Genomic DNA, 20,478 nt, shown 5'->3' on the forward strand with positions numbered 1-20,478 from the left:
AACTAACAGCCTTCTTGCTCAGTAGCAGTGAGAGAATCCAGCTGCTCTTCTGCATCTGTATTAGGATGGCAAGAAGCTGTTCATCTTCGTTGTGTTGCCTGACAGCTGGGGCCGTCAGGGAGCTGCGTGTTCCTGTGCTGCAGGTGTGGGATGGAGGTCATAAAGCAAATGTAGAAATTGTGCAAGGGAAGATGGTGATGCAGAACTGGGAATTCAGTGTTGTGTTAATTTCAAAGCATCTCTGAAAGGTGATTTTTGAGTTGGCTGGCCTGTTATTGGGAAAGGTGGGGTGAGCCAAGTATCCTTTAATTTTGGGCTAGTTCAAGTGTGAGGCTGAATTCCGGTGCCCTTTCCTGTCGCGGGAGCAGGTTTGTGCTGCCCTGGGTGAGACATCCTGCCCCTCGCTGGTCGGCTGGTTCGTGGAGCAGCCTTCAGCTGCACATGAGGACTGTTTTGTCTGTGTGATGATTTGGCAAAGCAGCCCAAGTCCCCTGAGAGGAGCAGGGACAGGGAATTGTATTCTGTCCCCTTCCAGGGCTGCTCTGTTGTGCCAAGGTCACGTTTCAAATTTGTTACTCCCTGTCGAAGCCCCCAGTATCACATTCCTCAGCTTCTTCAAATGAGCTTTGAGAAACGTATCCATTAACGCAACTGATGAAATTTTCATAGCATCTTTCCGTTGCCACCGATCGTTCAGGGATTACTTCTGTAAGCCCGGCGGCTTTTTCTGACTGAATCATCTTCATCAGCCTGTGGAACAGGACGGCCCTTTTCTTCCTGCAGATCTGGAAGAACTGCAGCACACTATCAAAAATAGTGTGGTCAGCAGGACAAGGGAAGTGATCCTTCCCCTGTACTCTGCATTGGTGAGGCCACACCTGGAGTATTGTGTTCAGTTCTGGGCCCCTCAGTTCAGGAGGGATATTGAGGTGCTGGAGCGGGTCCAGAGAAGAGCAACGAGACTGGTGAAGGGACTTGAGCACATGACCTATGGTGAGAGGCTGAGGGAGCTGGGGTTGTTCAGCCTGGAGAGGAGGAGGCTTAGAGGTGACCTCATTGCTCTCTATAACTACCTGAAGGGAAGTTATAGTCAGGTGGGAACTGGTCTCTTCTCCCAGGCAGTTAGCAATAGGACAAGGGGACATGGGCTTAAACTCTGCCAGGGGAAGTTTAGGCTGGATATTAGGAAGAAGTTCTTTACGGAAAGAGTGATCAGGCATTGGAATGGCCTGCCTAGGGAGGTGGTGGACTCACCGTCCCTGGAGGTTTTTAAACTGAGATTGGACATGGCTCTTAGTGCCATGATCTAGTAAATGGGCTGAAGTTGGACCAAGGGTTGGACTTGATGATCTCTGAGGTCTTTTCCAACCTAGCCAATTCTGTGATTCTGTGATTCTGTGATCTTCTTCATCCCCTTTGCCCAAGTCCCAGGTACGGGGGAGCAATGTCCCCCAGCAAACACCGTTATCCGCGCTGCAGCCGTTCTTTTGCCCTGTGCCTGAAGGTTTGTCCTGCGCCTCTGCCCCTCTTTTGCTGCTTGCACTCCTTGCTCCAGCACAGGAATTCGTGTTTTCCTGCCACGTCAGGGGCCCTTTGGTAAAAGACTCACAGGAGAGAAAATATATCAAAGTGAATGTTGTTGTTGCACAGAAATACTATATTCAGAAAGACAGCTGCATTTACAAAAACCACAAAAAGCTTCTCAGCTATTTCCAGCAGGTTAATAAAAGGCAATCAGGCTCTTGTTCATACCTTATCAAAACAGGCTCCTGTGTTACAGAAGAAAATACTAGTAGTGCAAAAATGTGCTCTTTCTCCTCCTTGTTCTTGACCTCAGGGGCATGGACTGAGCTAAGGAAGGTGGGCTGGCATCTTGCTGCAGTTTTACATCTAATTTAGAAGAATTGCTGGGCCTGGCATGGCCAAGGAGTTGCGGTTTGTTGTTTCACATAGCTTTGTCCTGGTCCTTGCTCCATTTCTGAAGCATTGTGCCTGCCCTCTCCCAACATGAAGCACTTGAGTGTCCCTGGCGAGAGCTGTTGGTGTTCAGTGCACTGAGAGACTGGTGCACCTGTACTTCTTCTAGAATTTTATCTTTTTAAATCTGCCTTTAGACCTTGGGTCAAAAAATGGGTCTGTCCTTGCAGCTCAGGAGCAAGATTCCCCCGTGGAAAGGGGCAGGTTGATGCTTCTGCTGCTTCCTGGAGCACAAGTGTGATGGGAGCGGCTGAGGGAGCTGGAGGGTTCAGCTGGAGAACAGGAGCTGAGGGGAGACCTTCTGATCTCTGAACTGCCTGAAAGGAGCTTGGAGCCGGGGGGGTCGGGCTCTGCTCCCCAGGAACAAGCACCAGGAGCAGAGGAAACGGCCTCAAGTTTCACCAGGGGAGGTTGAGGTTGGATCTGGGGAACAATTTCTTCCCCAAAGGACTGTGGGGCATTGGAACAGGCTGCCCAGGGCAGTGCTGGAGTCACCATCCCTGGAGGGTTGGACAGACGGACATGAGGTTCTCAGGGACATGGGGCAGTGCCAGGGGTGGGGGAACGGTTGGACTCCACGATCTTGAGGGTCTTTCCCAACCAGACTGAATCTGTGGTTCTGTAGAAGCTCTCTTGGCATCTTTCCCCTCCGCCCCTGGCACAAGGAGGGCTCAGGCACCGATTCACCTCCTCCCCTCCTGCGTGACACCGGGACCTCACCCCCGGCCCCAGCCCTCGACCCTGTGCTAGCAGCCGTCATTATCGAGCAGCGCAGTCATCAGCAGAACAGCCCTTCGGCCTCTCTGTCACTAAGTAATGATTTTCCCATATGAAAGCCAAGCCCTGACGGGGCTTCGTGCGGGAGGTTGGCAGAACAGATCCAGGTTTTCCTCGTGGGCTCGGTGGACGGGCAGCCTGGCACACGGGGCCTTTCCGTCTGTGCCGACTGCAGATTTCAGCTTGTGCCAAAGACACTCATTCTTATTCATGTATCAGACCTACCCGCTTCCCTGGGATAATGCCCAGCAAGCCAGAGCGGCATCTGGAGATTACAATCACACATTTATTTTTAAATTCAGTCCTTCTGCACAACTACATTATTTCTGGCTGTGCTGTACTTGTATTGTTGTAAACGAGTTGATTTGCTTCTGAAATCCATAAGCTCTTGTTTAATTAATGCACACAGTACATCTGCTCCTTTTTAAAGGGAGAACAGGGCACTGTAGGTTGCTTGGAGCATGACGGTTTCAGAGTTCCCCTTGGCTCTCGTTTCTTTTGATTGCTAAAAAGACTATCAAGTTCCCAGTAAGAGGAAAGAAGCTGTCCAAATCGCTCACCAATATGAGCGCTCTCATTCTCTTCCATGCCCCATGAAGAGACACCATGGGAAGATGGCTGGAACGCACCAAAAACCCCGTGTAGCCGTCCTGCCGTAACACATCTGCCTTTGGGATAGTCATTCCTTTTGTGCCTGCGTTTGAATCACAATGCTGTCGCAAAACTGAACGTCTTCTGTATAACTTTGTATTCCTTACACACAGCAAACTTGCCGCAGTCTTGTCAGCCAAAACAATTGTGGCTTCACTGAAGGCATCTTGTTTTCAAACGTGTTTCAGCGTTGCGCGTCTTGGCAGAGCAGTCTCAGGGAACCTGGTTCGCATCATGGAAATGGGAATGTGCTCATTTCAACTGTCACCTGTTGTGACTCCTGTTCCTCTTGCTTTTGACGTCACTGTTTTGACTTTCCATGATCTGTACATCTGGCATAAGGAAGCTCATCATTTCCCTGCGGCTGGTAACAGGGAGGGTAATACCGTGTGTGTACACACATGCACCTTTAGAGAAAGTTTTTAGCATCCATGAACAAGTGCTGTTGCATACGGAGACACGGCAAGTGCCGGTGACTACCTGGGATCTTGAGCTGAGGCCACAGAGCTGGCAAGAGACTGGTGCATTTGCATCCTCCCCAACCCCAGGCCAGTAAATCTTTCATCCAGCCCAACTGCTGTGGTATCCATTTATCCTATATATTCTATAGAACCTGTTCAGATGCTTCTTAAAGTGTTTGTCAACACCCTGTTAAGTCACTGCTGGTACTCTTGTTTTCAACTCTCCGCTTCTAATTATAACAACGATAACCTGGCAAGGCTGCCATTTGCATCTGTAGGACCTGGAGAGCAAAAGAAATTGCAGCTTATTGCTTTTGGGTGGTAACAGAAGAACCTCAGAAACCCCTTTGTGAACCAGGTTATTATGGTTACACATCTACCGTTTTGTTGTCGAAGCCCAGATCTAGGCTGCAAAGCAGCAGCTCTTCCTAACGTGGGGGTGGATCCCCAGGATTTCCATCCAAGAGTTCCTGCTGCTTCTTCCTCAGCATCCAAAGGATACGTGAATGTAAATCTCTGTGTTAAACCTGTGTGTTGCCCAGTCTGAGCTGCACACAGGTTGAATTTTGCAAACATATTTGGCACGTGAAAGGAGCGGGGGAGGACTAAACATATTTTATATCATTATTCTTTTTAAGCACAGTTACCTGGAGTTGTTGGACTGAGGTTGAAATGTTGATTGGTAATAACTCAAGAGATGTGGCCTTGCGGGCAGAACAAAAGCGGGAGAGTCCTGGGTGCATGATTATTACCATTTACCACATGGCCACTAAGTTAATTACCCCAAATACCCATTCCCAGTGAATGCCACACACATGCATGGAAGCTGTGGCGCAAACTTGGTGCACAGTATTAGAAGATTTTGATCTTTCTTTTTCTCTTTCCCCTCCCATTTTCTTTTTCCTTTCCAAACCTATAACATTTGTCCACCTACTTCCACGAGGAAGAAATGGGTAAGCACAGCTTTCTGTAACATTTGAGAATAAGGTGACGGAAGGAACTCAAATGTTGTTAGCAGTAACATGTGTAAACCTGCTTTTTCCCCTGCTGCTCTAGTCATTTTGGCTTGCTGGTTATTTTATCTTGCAAACAACTGTTCTACTAGCAGCAACCGAGAGTTTGACTCCTCAATGAAAAAAGCGTTTTGAGGAGACAGGAATGTGTAAATGAGCCCACTTGAAGCCTTGATTTGTACGGTCTAAATTATGCTGATGTAACGGGGAAATTGTTTGGGGGGCATTTTACAGGTTAATAAAACTGCAGTACTGAGGCGTGGTGGGTTGATTCACACAGTTCCTTTGCTAAAGAGATAGAAACTATATTCACCGTCAATCCCTTATCCAGCCTTCGATTATGAAAACACAGTGTGAATAAAATGTTGACTTTGTTTTCTGCTCTTGCCCCAGTTTACATTCGAGTGTTCTGAGGAACGACCCGGGATCCAGGCGATCTAGTAGCTCCACGATGTTGGATGGGGGAAATATCGGCAAGTTTGAATTTGAGATCACTGACTTCTTCCTCTTTGGTTCTCCCTTGGGTCTGGTCCTTGCACTGCGAAAAACTGTCATCCCAGCTCTTGACAGTAAGTCCTGACGTGAACTGAGGGGATGGGGCAAGCACCTCCTGCTACAAATGCACTAATTTGATGAGACAAACTGGAAAAAAATGAACATTTATATATAGTATTTATTGCACCGTAAGGAAGCAGATCACTGTGTGCTCTAGCCAGTGCTGATTATACAATTTATTTGCAATGTACTTCCGAACATTAAAAACACTGCGCAATTGCTTGAGTCTATAAATATTGCAATAATTTGTTTCAGTTAGCGAAACTGGAACACAACAGTTGTACTTTTTACAGACAAATACGTACAATTTCCTACCAAATAACCTTTTGATACCTGAGGGTTTGTTTTTTCTCCATCTTTCCAGTCTTTCAGCTCAGACCAGCTTGTCAGCAGGTCTATAACCTGTTCCACCCTGCAGACCCATCCGCTTCACGCCTCGAGCCTCTTTTGGAGAGGAAGTTCTACCTTTTGCCCCCCTTTAATATTCCCCGTTACCAGAGGTTCCCGCTGGGCGATGGCAATTCTGCTGTTCTGGGTAAGTCGCTTTGGATCTCTATTACCGGTCTCAAGGGTTATGTCCACACTTTGAGTGAGATTATCAAAGCAATTGGGAATGACAAGAAGGAGAATTGGCCCTATGATGTTAGCCTTATTCCCGATTTACCAGAAAAGTAGTTTTTTTCCAATAAAGTCAGTGCCTTGTGACCCCTTTGCCCTTTGGTTGTCACACAAAGTCCACCAGCTGCTGAGAGTCACGATGTGGTGACTTCTCTGTGAAGGTCCCCATTCTGCACCCAGGCTGGTGCTTTTGATTGGGACTGGATGAGGCACAATGAACTTGGCCGAGCTCAGGACCCTGATGTCTGGAGGGCCAGCGCGGACTGGCAGGAGCAGAGCCCACAGTGAGATAATGAGATTATTTCTGTGGTTGCAACCTGTGCTTTTTCACGGGGCAGGCTACTGCGGGTGGCTGGGCTGGTGACAGCGCCTTGCCAAGGAGACACTGTCCTCCAGGATGCCCAGGATTCTTATCCTCTGCCATCAGTGGCCTGTTCACTTGTTCTCCCCCAATTGCAGCAGTAACAAAGTCTAAAATAGTGTCCATGTCCTATTGTCTCCTGGGTTGCATCTGAAAGAACCATGTTCTGACCATGCCCTGCCTCAGCTCCCATTACATCAGTGCTCTTGCAGTGATCTAATAAAATAAATGATATTTCCTTCCATCTTCACCTCCCTTCTGTGCCTGGACTCTCATGGTCTGTTGCCATTTCAGTGCAGGTTCTCATTGCAAGGAGCGGGCGGGGAAGCTTCACCACTGTGCAGAACTAAATTTGACCTTTCTGCTTCACCTAAAGCTTCGGTTCCCTGCAGGGTCAGGACTTTGGGGCAGGAAGAACAATTGCAGCGTAATTATTCCCTTGTTAGGGGTTGTTAGTCAGTGGCTACTTAAAGTCAACATTGCAACTAGGAGTTGCTGCTATAAAACTGGATTTGCAGCAGACAAGAAATGGTGCTGGCAAACCAGAGTGGAATATCAAAGCTACCAGCTAGAAACATTGGGATTTGGTGGTTGTTTTTCTCCCCAGAGCTCTAGTAGCTTTACATTTGGTTAATATTTTTATCATGCAGGACTAAAAGGACTAAAAGAAGAGGAATAAGTATCTAGAACCAAATAGTTCTGATGCTACCTGGCATCATTTTAAAATTGAAAAAGCAAAGCAGTGGTCTCCTATGTATCAGTATCTTTAAAGACAGTATTGTAATTGCCGAATCTGGTGGTCTGATTTGTTAAATGGGCGTAAACTAAAGCCCATGTTTAAAAAAGTGAATAAAATAGAGTTTCTGCAGGCCCCGCTCGCTTGGCAAATTTAGCAAAGATCTCGCTGCAACACTTTTTAAAAATGGATCCACCCACAATTACATTTGTACCCAGCCCAGTTACAACAGCTCAGGGACTCTATAGCAACTTGAAAAACAATTTGATCTTGGAGTGTATTGTAGGTATGAGCTGCAATCGGCTTCTTAAAACAAAAATCCTAAACATCTTAACCTTCTTCCTGTTTAAATGCATTTCAAATCCCCCGTTCTCACTGAAGTCAGAAGCAAAAGCCCCGTTGACACGGAGCAGCTCGTGCTCTGGTTGTCGTTCTCGCAGCAGCGGGGATCTGATGAGTTTGCTGAGCCTCCCCGGGCCTTTGTGGAGAGACACTTGCCGTGTAGTGGAGAAGAGTTAAACAGCAATTAGTTCAACTATGAGAAGGGCAGAGTGATTTCAAAACCCTCTCCAGGTTTGAGCCTTGTTATATTTAAGAGATGCTGCTCTACCTTGATAAATAGAACTGACAAAAAGCAGCTTTAAATTCTCTACTCGTGTAAGACAGAGCCTCTTCATTTGCTTACCGTGGAGTGACAGGCTATTCCTTCCCATTAGAGTCCACATTTCAGTGTTGTGATTTACACATTACCCAGAAGGACGGTTCTTACCATGATTTGCAAAGCCGCTACTGAAGTTAGGATCACGGTAGGGCACTCCAGGAAAGTTAATTGCTGCTGTAATTAAGCTGTATGATTTGGCGATCACGTAAAATTCAGGTGCTCAGTTTTAATTAGCTATGTACAACACCTTCTCTAACAGTGCTTGTGCATATTTCCTCATGCAGATAACAAGCTCATTTAAAGTCCGAGATTCAAAAAACCTCTTAGACTTTGTTTTTCCCATTCTCCCATCTGCACTAAACGTTGGGTCCGTGTTTCATCACAACCAAGTTGCAGAGCAAAATCCAGTTCACATCCTTGCTTACTCCTGTGCTTTGCACTGTGTAGGCCGAGTCTGATTCCATTAAATCTCCCCTTAGAGCGTACTTTTTTTCCACGTGGTAAAAAGATTTCTGTGGATCTGCTGGGTATTTGGCTCATTGGAGAAGCTGGTTAAGAGGACTCCCTTTTGTTGTTGAAATGCCATCGTTGTGCTCTCCTCTACTACCAGTTAATCTCTCTGATGTGAGTCTATTTGGAAAATCACTCATGTTTTGTTTCTTTTACTCTATTTGAAGGTTGTCCTTTCATTGAAGACTCATAGTTGAAGTGCTGGGTTGTAACTGTTTGTATGTTAACACTTTGTGGCCACATGTCTGTTCTTTGTCCTTCTGTTTTTTTGGTTTTTTGTTTTGTTTTTCCCATCTGCTTCTAGTTGAGACAATCCAGAACAATCCCATCCTCCTGATGGAAAGTAGCCCTCTGGGTGCTCTCCAGCACCAGGACAGCTTCATGGAAACCAGTATCCCCGTTCCCGTACTGAATTGGCAAGATGTTTCCAATAAAAGTGCTGGTTTTGCTGAGCGTGTGTAATCTACGTTTTATATTGTCTGTGGTGTTGGGTACTTGGGGTGCTTATTGGAGATCACACCGTTGCCTCCTGGAGCTGAAATCCTCACGCTGTGTATCAGGCTGTGCCACATGAAATCACCACTTGGGATCTTGTGTGGGTAAACCTGGGTCTGGGAGACCATCCAAAAACTGAACTGGGATTACAAATCCTGTCCTGGTGCTGATGCTGGAAGGGAAGGTGCTGCCACGTACTTAACTTCTTCTACCCGTGGTGGTTCTGCTGGAAAGAGGGCTCAGCAAGCCCTGGGTGACCCTGCCGTGGGGTGCACACACGTGCAGGTCCCCATGAATGGGTTTGGTGTCTACAGCGTGTGACCCCTCACCCGTCAGCCCCACTGCAGCGTGGCCAAGAGTCTCATTACTGTCTGTGTCAGACCAGATTTTGTCAATTTGGACACCCCTGTGGCTCTGCTGGATACAGCGAATGAGGCTTTCAGACCCCAAGGTGGCTGTACGTGTTGGCTTTTTAAAATTAATTTCTCGACTTCTGCCTTAAAAGCAAACTTTCGTGCATTTGGTTTGCCTTATTTTCCATCATAAATGCTGCATGACCTCGTTTATTCTGGTTGTGGCTGTGATTTTGATGAGACTTTTAGTTTTTCTTTCCCGTGTGTCTTACTTGCCCCTTTTTCAGTGTTTTGCATTGAGAGCTTGGTTCTGTTGCCGTGTTGTTTTTAACAAGCTGTTAATGAGCAATCCAGTTCGTTATGTGGTCATACAGGATGGCAACATCACTGACTGTTCCACATAGTCTCTCCCTTTGTTTTCTGAAGATGTGGTGATTTTTACGTGTGCAGTTGCCATGTTGCCTGTGCTGTGACGTTCTGTAACAAAGCAGAGGGAAAAGATCTGGCACTATTAATTAATCACTTTGCAGGTCACTGATGAAATGCCATTTAGCTGTCATCTGATACTCCTGGTGTCAGGATGGAGCTTGTTAGGAACTCCTCTGCTCTTTACCCCGTTTTGAGAGCACAGTGTGACCAAGCAGCGCTTGGTTCCACTGGAGCAGGGGCTGAATCCCAGTTGAGCCACTGACCCTGTAGGAAAGTTCCAGAATCACCAAAGCTCAGGGCCAACAGAAATCTCTGTTGCTCTTGATCTCAGGGTAATGACTGCAGAGTTCCCAGGGCAAGCAGGGTCTGGCCTGTGCTGAGCATCTGGCTGGCTTCTCTGTTGGTTTTTTATTATTATTATTATTTATTTTTATTGAACTTTATGTATTTTTGATTGTTTTCAGTGCAACAGCTCAGCCTGCAAATAGCACAGATTGAATTCTGCCATTCAGATGCCCCAAGGACTTAACTGGGTGCCAGCAGTACATTAGGAGGATGGCCCCGTGCCATTCACTTAGCGGGAAGCAATTAGTAAGAACATTGACGAACAAGTCCATAGGTGAAAAGGCACAGCACCAAAATGAGTATTAAAGAACCATAGCTAGGAAAACAAACAGACAAAAGTGATTTTGCTTGTCACCTCATCTGGAAGTGCAGTTAAATCCCAGTTCATCACACTGGCCCGACGCGCGGGTGCTGCCGTTTGCTGGGAGCAAGGGTGCTCAGGGCCCCGCTCCAGCCAGGGCTCCTCTTCTTGGAGCTTTCTTGTGCTGATAAATCTGCCTTTGCACACAGTGCAAAATGCCAGTGTGATAACTGGGGGCACCTCTGTCCTTATCTGGTGACCTAAACGAATCCTGATGAAAGTCTTGCTACATACTGGTCCTGTTGCAGCCATTCGCATTCAACCTCGGCCTGAAAAACCTCCCTGCCGTTGTCAGGAGCCAAGTTGTGGCTGCAGAAGCCACCTCTGCAATGCATGAAACTTTATAAAGTGCTCCCCTGGGGAGCAGGAGCGGTTGTAGGCGCTGGGGTCACTCTGTGGCAGCATCTGTGACATCCCATCCCGGTCATTGCACTGCCCAACAAAGCCCCCTTAGCTTCCAGATTGCAAGAGCGGTGCTGCACGAGGGATTTGGTGCAAAAACTACACAGAATTTAGGATGTATGTTGTTAGGAAGTTTGGTTTTCTGCAGGTCAGGTCCCAGGGTTTTATCTGCAAGTTGCTTTAGCTTTGTTGTCGAGGAAGCTTGGCTGAAGGGGCAGTAATGACAACAACAGGTTTTCTGTCCACGCTTCCTGCCCTGCCTTTTCCTGGCCCTCGTTTTTCTTAGAAACTGCCCTTTTTCAGGGACAGAGGGTGTGTAGCTTGAGAAAAGGGAGGAACAGGAGAGCAGGGTGCGTGGGCCCGAGCGGGGAGCGGTGCTGTCGGGTGGCACCTCGTCCTCTGCAGAGCAGATTCCTGCCACCAACGTGGGCGATGCTCAACCCAGCACTTTAGGAATGCTGAAACAGTTCGGGCTTTTATAGAAGTGAAAATGACTCTTGTGGTGACGCCAGCCAGGATGGTGGAAGGGCCGTTGAGGTTGGGTTTTGCTTCAAAGTCGTTATATTCAAAAATTGCCCAGTCAGGCTCAGGAAAGTGAGATTGGCTAAAAAGAGCAAGCCCCAAATAACCCTGTCTCTTCCTTTATTCGCTTTCTCCTTTTTGTGTTCTCGAAAAAGGAGATAAAATTCAGGCAGAGCTAAGTGCAGACTCGCTAATGGAACCGGAGCCGTGATCCGCCCAGGCAGCACCACATTTGGCCCAGCCTTCTCTCCTGGGCAGCGTTGCTGAACACTCTCCAGCGTGTCTTGAGCTGCTTCCTAGCTCAAGCCACAGATGTTTTACATTTTAAGGGAGGGGAAGAAGGTTCAGGCTTCATTGGTAGGTGTTAGTTAAACCTGGACCTGGTGTTTTTCCCACCGCAGACAAAGCCAAACCTCTCCTTGCATCTAAGTTCAGGGAACCTGGTGGTCCTTGTCTGTGTTACAGCTGTGTTGGGGCACCCATTTGACATGACACAAGGACATAATTGCAGAGGGATCTCACAGCCTGTACAGGCAAAGAAAGGCAGAGCAGGGATAACCAGAGAAGAGATGAGAGAGTTGTCCCAGGTCACACAGAAATGGGAATCACAGAATCATAGAATAGTTTGGGTTGAAGGGACCTTCCCAGCTCCCCCAGTGCCACCCCTGCCATGAGCAGGGACATCTTCACCAGCTCAGGTTGCTCAGAGCCCCGTCCAGCCTGGCCTGGGATGTCTCCAGGGATGGTTCATCCACCACCTCTCTGGGCAACTTGGGCCAGGCTCTCACCACCCTTACGGGCAACAATTTCTTCCCCATGTCCAGCCTGAATCTCCCCTCTTTTAATTTAAAGGGCCTCATCCCTTTAGTTTAAAGGGATGGGGTTGAGCGCAGCTCCTGGCTCAACTCCTGTTCTCCAAGTACAGCCTGAATTGTCTGGTCTTGCTTGTGCTGGAGCTTTCTGCAGTCAGAAGAGCTGTGCTGGCCCAGCGGGTTGGCTGGGTCTTGGATTGCTGGTAGCAGCCTTGACAGCCAGCAGCTCAAGGCAAGGTGAAAAGAGGAGGAAAGTGCTGAGAAAGTGATGCTGGTAATGGCCTTTCAGGCACAACGTGGGCAGCGTGTGCAGCTCATCATCAGGTCAGGCTCCCGCTAGGGCTCAGATCTCGCAGTCCATGAAGCTTTTACACAGAGCAGCTTGCGGCCTGATTTTCCCTGCAGAGAACAGAACTCTTTTACCGACACTTAGCTACACATTTTCTGCTTCATCCGTTCCCTTTCCCTCCGCTGCAGCAGGGTTTGCGTGGGCACAGACACTGCTGCTGCGAACCGAGAGATCGGGGGAAGCAAATCAGCAGCCCCAAGCGAAAAAAAAACCCACTATATTAAAACAAACCAGTTGCCAAAACACTGCCCCGTGTCACCTGCATACTGGGATTAAACCCAAGGCTATCTAAACTGGCTGAAATAGGGAGAGGACGCTGGTGTGTGGGAGTAATGTGCTCACATTCCCCGTGGTATCTCCTGCCTGGCCGGGCACAGACCTGTCTGGTACCTGGGAATGTAGTTTAGATGCTGCTCCTGGGGTACAGCAGAGATGGGCAACGGTAAAACGATAGCGAGTGGCTTTGCTTCTGCATGTCCCTGTCACAGCGGCGCTGCCCGCGGTGACGTTCTTGGCATTGCAAACCCTCTGCAGCGCAGGATCTCGGGATATCCCAGAGACGCTTAATTTGGCCTCTTACCGCTCTTATAGGGAAAAAACTGAATGCAGAGATTTTATCATGACTTTATCATCTCTCAGTTTGCCAGTCCTGAACATTATAGGTCCATTTCCCTCCAATACATGTATAAGGTCCATGTGAGCATGACTTTAAACCCTCCTGTTCTGTATTTATGTACTAAAGGGTTAGGCCACACTTGGTAAACGTCAGGTTGGGGTCTAAAAGTCCAGACTTGCACGTTGTAGAAAAGAAACTCTGTTTTCACAGAGATTGAGCGCTCCCTGATCTACCAACACCCGTTGGAGATGTAACTGCTCAGCACCAGAATCCTTCCTTTCGATAGCCCTTACTTTAGTTTAACGAGTGTTGGCTGTATCCATTAGCAATAAAATACAAGTTCAAATTTAGTCCCTGCCAGGCATGACAATTTTTCCTTGATTTTTTTTTTTTTTAATTAATGCTTTTGTCTTGGAGATATTCATTTAAGTCTAAATGTTTCAAGAAAACTAATATCCCCCTTCTCAGGTTGTTTTTGCTGTTCACCTTGCCTCGATTATTTTGTCTTGATGTGAATATATGAAGTTGTGTATATTCACATCTGTATGTATGACACATGCTTCTGTTATTGCTGCTTGAATAAGTCTGTCTGGATTTTTGTTTGGGGTTTTTGATTTGGCTTTCGAGCTACTTATGTTGCTTCTCTCAATCAAAGACTGCTCCTCCAGCCACACGTCTCTGCCTGCTGTGGTGTTTGCTTTCTTTTCAAACCAATGAAATGTTGGTGATTTTTTTTTCATTCCAACCAGTTCTGAAAGGTTTTTGCATCTCCCAGCCTTGTTTGCCTCCTTCCTCCCCTCGAGTTCATCTTGCCCAGCCTCTGTCTGTTGGTCTAATATTTTGATTTCCCTGTTTCAACTTTGTAGCAGATGTTGTTCAGTCTCATGGTGCCGTCTTCGTGGAAAGCACATCCCTGTCCACCCCCATTTCAGCCCCTCAGTTCAGGGGCTTCCGGAGAGCCAGTGAGATCAGCATTGCCAGCCAGGTCTCAGGAATGGCAGACAGTTACACAGCTTCCAACATAGCCAACAGTAAGTGCTCAACCCCCCTGAGAATCCTGCTTGCCCCACTGCTCTCAGCACCACACACCGGGCTGGAGCCGCACAGCGTCTGTCTCTCTGGGCTTATACTTTCCATTTCTAACCAAAAACTTAAATTATTCCGCCTTTGCCTCGCTTTGTTGTAGCCAGCGCCGCGTGTTATCGCATCCCCTTGGAGGAGCGGATGGTATATTTGGTTATAATTCATGGACTGGGTTATGTGTGTTGGACTGCGCTGGTGATTAATTGTTAAAAAAGGATAATAATTGATAACTCTGAGTACCATTTGGCTGCTCTGCATGGTGAGGTTTAGTCCAAAGGGGTGTTTCTGTGCTGCTGTTGATAAGTCACACAGAACTGGTAGGGATCAGCACCACCACGTTGATAATGCAGGATGTGGTGTGTGGCTTCATGCAGGTCATTTAAAGGTGGTCCAAAAAAATGGGGACGAGTAAGCCCCTCTGTAATGCTGAAAAGGAAAATCAGGTTTGGGTTATTTGTTACTTTGCATTAGCAATGCAGCTGTTCTGTTGTCCGCAGGGCAGCTCAGAGAGTCAGACAGTTATGACCCATATCCCAGAGCCAAATGAGGAATAAAAGGGATTTTTTGCTGTTTTTCCCAAGACCTGTATAGCTTCCCAGCTCATACAGTGGAGGAAAAGAGCTTTTGTTAACAGTTCAGCTCCTTCTTCGTTTCAGCTGAAGTGTGAGATTAATAGTCTGCGTCCTCAGGGACCTCTGGTAACTCAGCCAGAAAAGAGTTGAAAACCAAACGAATTAAAAAACACAACAACAAAAACCTCTTCAAACCAAACTCTTGTCCCAGAAGGTGGCAGAAATTGAGAGACACTCCATTTCTGGCACATTAGACTACAGGGCTTTGAACAACTCGCTTCATAATTAATTGCTGAGGTTAATAACGCTCCCCGGGGCAAGTGTTAGTGGCTGAAGGTCAGGGGCTGCCATAACTTCTTGCCCTGTTTGAGGCGACAGAAATAAACTGCCTGCGCTCTGACAAACGAGGTTTTCTTCCCCAAAGCCCATCCGAGAGCCGATGCCGCGCTCCCCGTGCGCGTTCTTTTATTTGTCCTGGTAAGACATCTTGCCCAGCGCTTGCTAAATATTAATCTGCTTGGGAAGAAGGTGTTTTCTTGTGCTGGTTTCACACCCACGGAGAGGTGCTGAGCTCGGCCAGCCGGCAGGGGAAGTGGGGGACGATGGTTGTTTGTTATGAAGTGTTTACACCGGGGTGATGCCTGAACCGACGTGACGTGATGGAGGGATCGGGCCCACGCAGCACTTGCCTCTTTTCGCTTTCCTCGCGCTCTCCCCGATTATTTAGCTTCTGGTTTGTGTAATTAATTCCTCCACGCACTTCACAGCCGTCAAAACCTGTTTTGGAGGTGGGAGAGGAAGAGTCTGTCCCCGGCGCGGGCTGCGCACCCTGACCCCATGTGCAAGCAGCCCCAGGGCTGTCGCAGCCCCTTCCTTCACCTCCCAAGCCCCAGCTCTGGCTTTGCAGCGTTTGCGCTCGACGTTATTAGCGTGGTGGTGATTGAGGGTTGGATGTGGTCTGTGCTCATCCCGCAGAGAGGTCCAGGGGGACACCACAAACTGCGGTTCCATCCCAGGAGCCCTCCCCGGGTGCAGCTTCCCTTGCACTGTGAATTTCTGGAGGATGAAACGGGTGTTCCATGTGGCGTGTGTGTGCCATAATAATAAGTGTGATTTCTGCCTTTCTTTTTTCCTTTTAGAAACCAAACACCACCTTAATCATTGTAGAGGGTTTAGCCTTCTTGCCCAACTTGCCCTCCCTCACAAATCCCCTACCCAAACCTCATCCAAGAGATGTAGGCAGCATAGACATGAAATCCCTTCGAAGGGAAGAAAGCTCAAAGGGCCGTGGAGTCAGGCTGCGGGCTGTGCTCTTCGGACACCCGACCTGGACATCAAGACAGGTATTCTGGAGAGATCCGCTCCGGCCAACCTCCTCTCTCGTTCTATAGTCACAGAACTTCACGACAAATCTATGCACTGTCACTGAGGCACTAGCAATTTCTGATGGCATTTTAACAAGTATTTCTTGTCACTTTGCTCCAAAGATCGATCATAACACGGCTAACACAACTTGGCAAGAGCAGGAGTTCTTCTGGGCAGAGCTGTGGGGACAACGCTTCTGCCTCCACCACTGTCCTTTGAGCATGGAAGAGTAAATCCTGGCTGCTTCCTAAATAGAATCTGAAATTACCCAAGCTGGGGACTTGCATGAGCAATAAAGGTTGGGACACGACCAGGAGCTGCCGATTTGGAAGACAGGGAGTCAGAAGTGCCTGTGTGCTCTGGAAAAGCCACACTGATCCGTCAGCACCCTCCTCCTCCTTCCTATGGCTCTTCAGAAGAGCAAAGGCTGTTAGGATGAGGGTGGCCCGGGTGCTCGGCACAGCCAGGGCAGAGCCATGGGGACATGCTGGTGCTGTAACCCTCTGCCCATTGCTGTGGTGGGAGATTCGTCTGTCTCTGGAAGAAGCTGGTGGATCCATTTTTTTTAGTTCAGCACCTGTGCTCATCACCAGCTACATTTCCCTTAACAGGAAGGTTTTGTTGGATCGTACCTTATACCTGGCAGCTTTCCTGAAAGTCTGTAAAAAAGGGAACGTTTTCACAGAGAAAAACCAAGCTTGAGAAAGCCCTTGTCAAAGCCTCAGCTTGCAACCTGCATGCAAACGCAGCTCCTCCTCTCCCTCTCTTGATCTGATCCATCTTCTCCTTCCATGGCTGTTTTTCCAGGCCAGAGCACACGGGGTTGAGAGCTCCGCTGGGCGAGCAGCCCCGCGCCTCTGGGCTCTGGGGCTTTGTGCTGAGCCGTGCCCGTTGCCGGGGGTCGGAGGGGCGGTGTGTGTGGGCAGGGCGAAGCGTGGTGGTGTCCCGTGGTGAACAGTGGCTGTCGGTCACTTGTGTGCAAGTTGTTGACTTCCCGAGGGAGAAACTTCTGCGTTGGCCATACCCCCGCTCACCCAAAATCCTGGTGTGTTTTTCGGCCTTATGCAATGGAGTCCTGGCACCCCTGGACTCTTTTCTCGTTGGCCCCTGTGCTCCCAGGAACGCTGGGCTGGATGGCTCCATGGCCTGCAGCATGGTAGCCCAGGAGGGCAACCAGGTCTTGTTGGGGACTGCAGGTCCCCGCAGCGTGTGCCGTTCACTCTGCCTTGTGGTGCCTTTTTGCATCTCACCGGGGCTCCCAGTATTCACATCCTCTTCAGTGTGGCCAATATCTGGGTACTGAGAGGTCTTTTATTCCTGGGTGGAAGCTAAAGGAGACAGCCTGGGGATGTACTGTGGTGGGCAGAGCAAACCCCCTTCCTCCCGCAGCTCTGGGGAGATGCCTTTCTGTCTTATGATTGGGCTCATTACCCATGAGCCTTGGAGCCCTACCCCAGGGTCTAACAGCCAATTAATACCTGCCCTCTGGTGCCTTCCTATTAACTGAAATAAAGCAGAGCTGAAGTGGTGGTGCCCCTGGGTGTTCCTCCCTTGGTTTGAGCAGACGCTGATCCCCGGGTCGGTTGTTCCCCCTTGGCAGCGTGACCAGCCGGGGAACAACCCCCCAGCGCACCTGGAGCCAGGAGCCCAGCCTCAAAATACCGTTTGTGACGGAGACCACGCGTGCACCTGAACCCCCTTTGTCTGAACGAGTCTTTTGCTCCTAGTTGCTGCCAGGTGGTGGGGAACCAAGAGGATCGACTACGCTCTCTACTGTCCCGATGCTCTGACGGCTTTCCCGACCGTCGCTTTGCCGCATCTTTTCCACGCGAGCTACTGGGAGTCCACAGACGTTGTCTCCTTCCTGCTGAGACAGGTATGGTCATCCTCCCTCCCCTGATCTCCCTTGGGCTGATAAATATTTTAGGCTCTTTGTTTGTTTCTTTTTCCACTGCACCTTCCATGACTCTTGTTGACATGTAGACATGAAGAAACACCCTTTTCCCCCGCAAATACATTTTCTTTTTGACTTTTTGCTCCTAACCTGTGATGTTAGTGGAGCTGACACTCACACAGATGTCACGGAGGTGTGTAGTCACACCTGGTTAGTTTGGGTGTGGGTTTTAGCAGGTTTGGGCTCACCAAGGAGCCTTGAAGTGAGCCCAAGGCCATTTCCTATCAGATCCCAATGGCAAAAGTGGGTGGCACTTGTTTCTTGTAGTGAACTGGTCTCCGCATGTGTGAGTTTGGATCTCAAGCCAGAAACTTAAAGGAAACTTCTCAATGCACAAATTAAAATAGCACCAAATAAAATAAAGCCGAAGGAGAAATTTTGTATGATTTTGAGTTGATAGATAAGAGTTCGGTTCTGCATTTTGGCTTTCCGAGTTATTGTAGTCTCTTCTAGGAACTCAAACCATTGTCACTGCATTGGGATTCAGTCGTCATTCCTCCAGTACAAAGCAGTTTCCTGGGACTAGGTAAATGGGAACTGCTGATGTCTGGAGTCTGGTGTGTCAGCCTTTCCCAACCTATATTGGGCCTGAGATTTAAATCTACTGTTTAAAATGTGTTTTTCCTAAAAAGAAATACTTTTCCTTCAGTTCCTTTGGGCTGAAGGGGAGTTATTTGCCTTACCAAGTATGGACCCCCAAGGAACCATACTTAGTGCACGAAATTGACAAAAACAAAACTAAAAGCAACTCTCTGGATTGTGTTGCCCACTCCGGTGCTTGGCTTTGCTTTGTGTGAGCTCAGCTCTAAGCCGTCACCGTTCCCTTCCAGCCTTCTCGGCTGCAGCTCTGAATTATTGATGTCTCTGTTGGCAAACTTTCTTTCAGTGCTATCTTCCAAATAATATAGGAACCATAAACAACAGAGATGTCGGTGCTTGTGGCAGCTGAGCAGTAGTGATAATCCAGTGAGACCCTTTCTTCCCGGCTGCATCCAGCCCAGCAAGACATCTCTGTGCTTGCAGACACCTCTGGATCAGCTGCTGTGAAACCTCAGCCCCACGTCGAGCTCAGCCTGACGGGGCTGGAGAGGGAGACTCGTAATTGTGTGCGAGTGGGAACAGTCACGACAGTCTCGTACGCAAAATGCTCTGCTCAAGAAACAGCCAATTACTCAGGATTCAGCCCAAACCTGGCTCTGTAGCACAGCATGGTGCTTCATATCTTGTCGTTTGAGGTTCCTCTCCATCCACCCAGAGCCTGCTGGTACCCACCTGGGTAATCTGGCCCATTCCTCCCCCCCAGCCTGTTTCTAGTCACTCATCTCTGTCTTGGGACCAGGATTTTTCTCGTTCCCTGTCTTCTTCTTGTCCTTCCAGAGCCACTTCTGCCCCTAATAAGGACTTGTTTCTAATTGCCTTTGAAAGTAATCTCTGAACAAAATATAAAAGCGAGCTGTTGAATAGTTTTACCCTCCAAAGATTAAATCTTGTTAAAACAAGCCCAGATAGGGCTCAAAATAGATTCCTGATGTAAATAATTTTCAGTGAAACTTGTTTTGTTTACCTTGGATTTCCATGAAGTCCCTCCCCAGCAAGCTCATCCTCCCCGGGGTCCTTTTTCCATTTCCCTGGAAGAAAAACAGCTTCAGCTCTGCGGATCGAGCTGGCCTGTGTCAGACCAGCCCAGCCTGGCCCAGCGGGACAGGGACATCCCACCCGCACTAAGTCCTCGTGCCCGGCAGAGCCGGACCCCTGCGCGCCTCCAGCGGGGTCGGATCAGTGGTTTTGTCTCTTCTCAAAATGTGTTTAATAAGAAATGAGCTGAAGGAACAGGGCCTGTCGGCACAAGGATGGTCAGAGCAGCCGGTGCTGCACCTGTTATGGGAATGGCAGAAACAGGCTGCCCAGGGCAGTGCTGGAGTCACCATTCCTGGAGGGGTTGGACAGACGGACATGAGGTTCTCAGGGACATGGGGCAGTGGTGGAATTGGCAGTGTGAGGTTGATGGTGGGACTTGATGCTCTTAAAGTTCTTTTCCAACCAAAGTGATTCTATGGTTCTGTCTAAGTGTAGAGCTCCTCCTGCTGTGTTTGAGTCAGTTTTGTACCTCCTGACAATCTAAATAACCTGTGTTCCAGCCGGGATTAAGTCAGCGTTGGCCGCAGGTTTCGCTAGTTCAGAAGAGCCCGCTTGTCCTCACAATTAAGGGAGCAGTGTGTAAAACCTGTGAGCTGACAAGCCAAACGCCCGGCAGCACAGTCCAGGCGATGTCCTCACTCAGCGCTGGCTCGGGAGGTGCAGAATAGCGCAGACAGCGGGGTCACTGTGCAAGTGGCTGACGTGTCAATGGGATTTGTCCTCCTGCAGGTGATGAGGCACGAGAACTCGAGCGTTTTGGAGCTGGATGGGAAGGAGGTGTCCGTCTTCACCCCCTCCAAGCCCCGCGAGAAGTGGTTGCGTAAGAGGACGCACGTGAAGCTCCGGGTAAGGGGGTTTTGGG

At 48.6% G+C, this 20,478-nt stretch overlaps 1 protein-coding gene across 9 annotated transcripts in view; it reads left to right on the forward strand.

The window, feature by feature from the left end:
* The window catches only part of PITPNM2 (phosphatidylinositol transfer protein membrane associated 2), a 126,361-nt gene that overhangs the window by 97,287 nt on the left and 8,596 nt on the right, over positions 1–20,478 (forward strand). For 3 of the 9 annotated variants that reach the window (XM_065851853.2, XM_065851857.2, XM_071816095.1), the window contains exons 15-21: positions 5,273–5,448; positions 5,799–5,969; positions 8,625–8,774; positions 13,871–14,035; positions 15,799–16,002; positions 17,752–17,900; positions 20,346–20,462. In XM_065851853.2, the coding sequence (XP_065707925.1) occupies positions 5,273–5,448; positions 5,799–5,969; positions 8,625–8,774; positions 13,871–14,035; positions 15,799–16,002; positions 17,752–17,900; positions 20,346–20,462 (1,132 nt within the window). The other 6 variants (XM_065851859.2, XM_065851858.2, XM_065851860.2 and 3 more) reach the window with 6 other exon arrangements.

The sequence above is a fragment of the Patagioenas fasciata genome, chromosome 17, assembly GCF_037038585.1.
Source record: "Patagioenas fasciata isolate bPatFas1 chromosome 17, bPatFas1.hap1, whole genome shotgun sequence".
Taxonomy (NCBI): Eukaryota; Metazoa; Chordata; class Aves; order Columbiformes; family Columbidae; genus Patagioenas; species Patagioenas fasciata.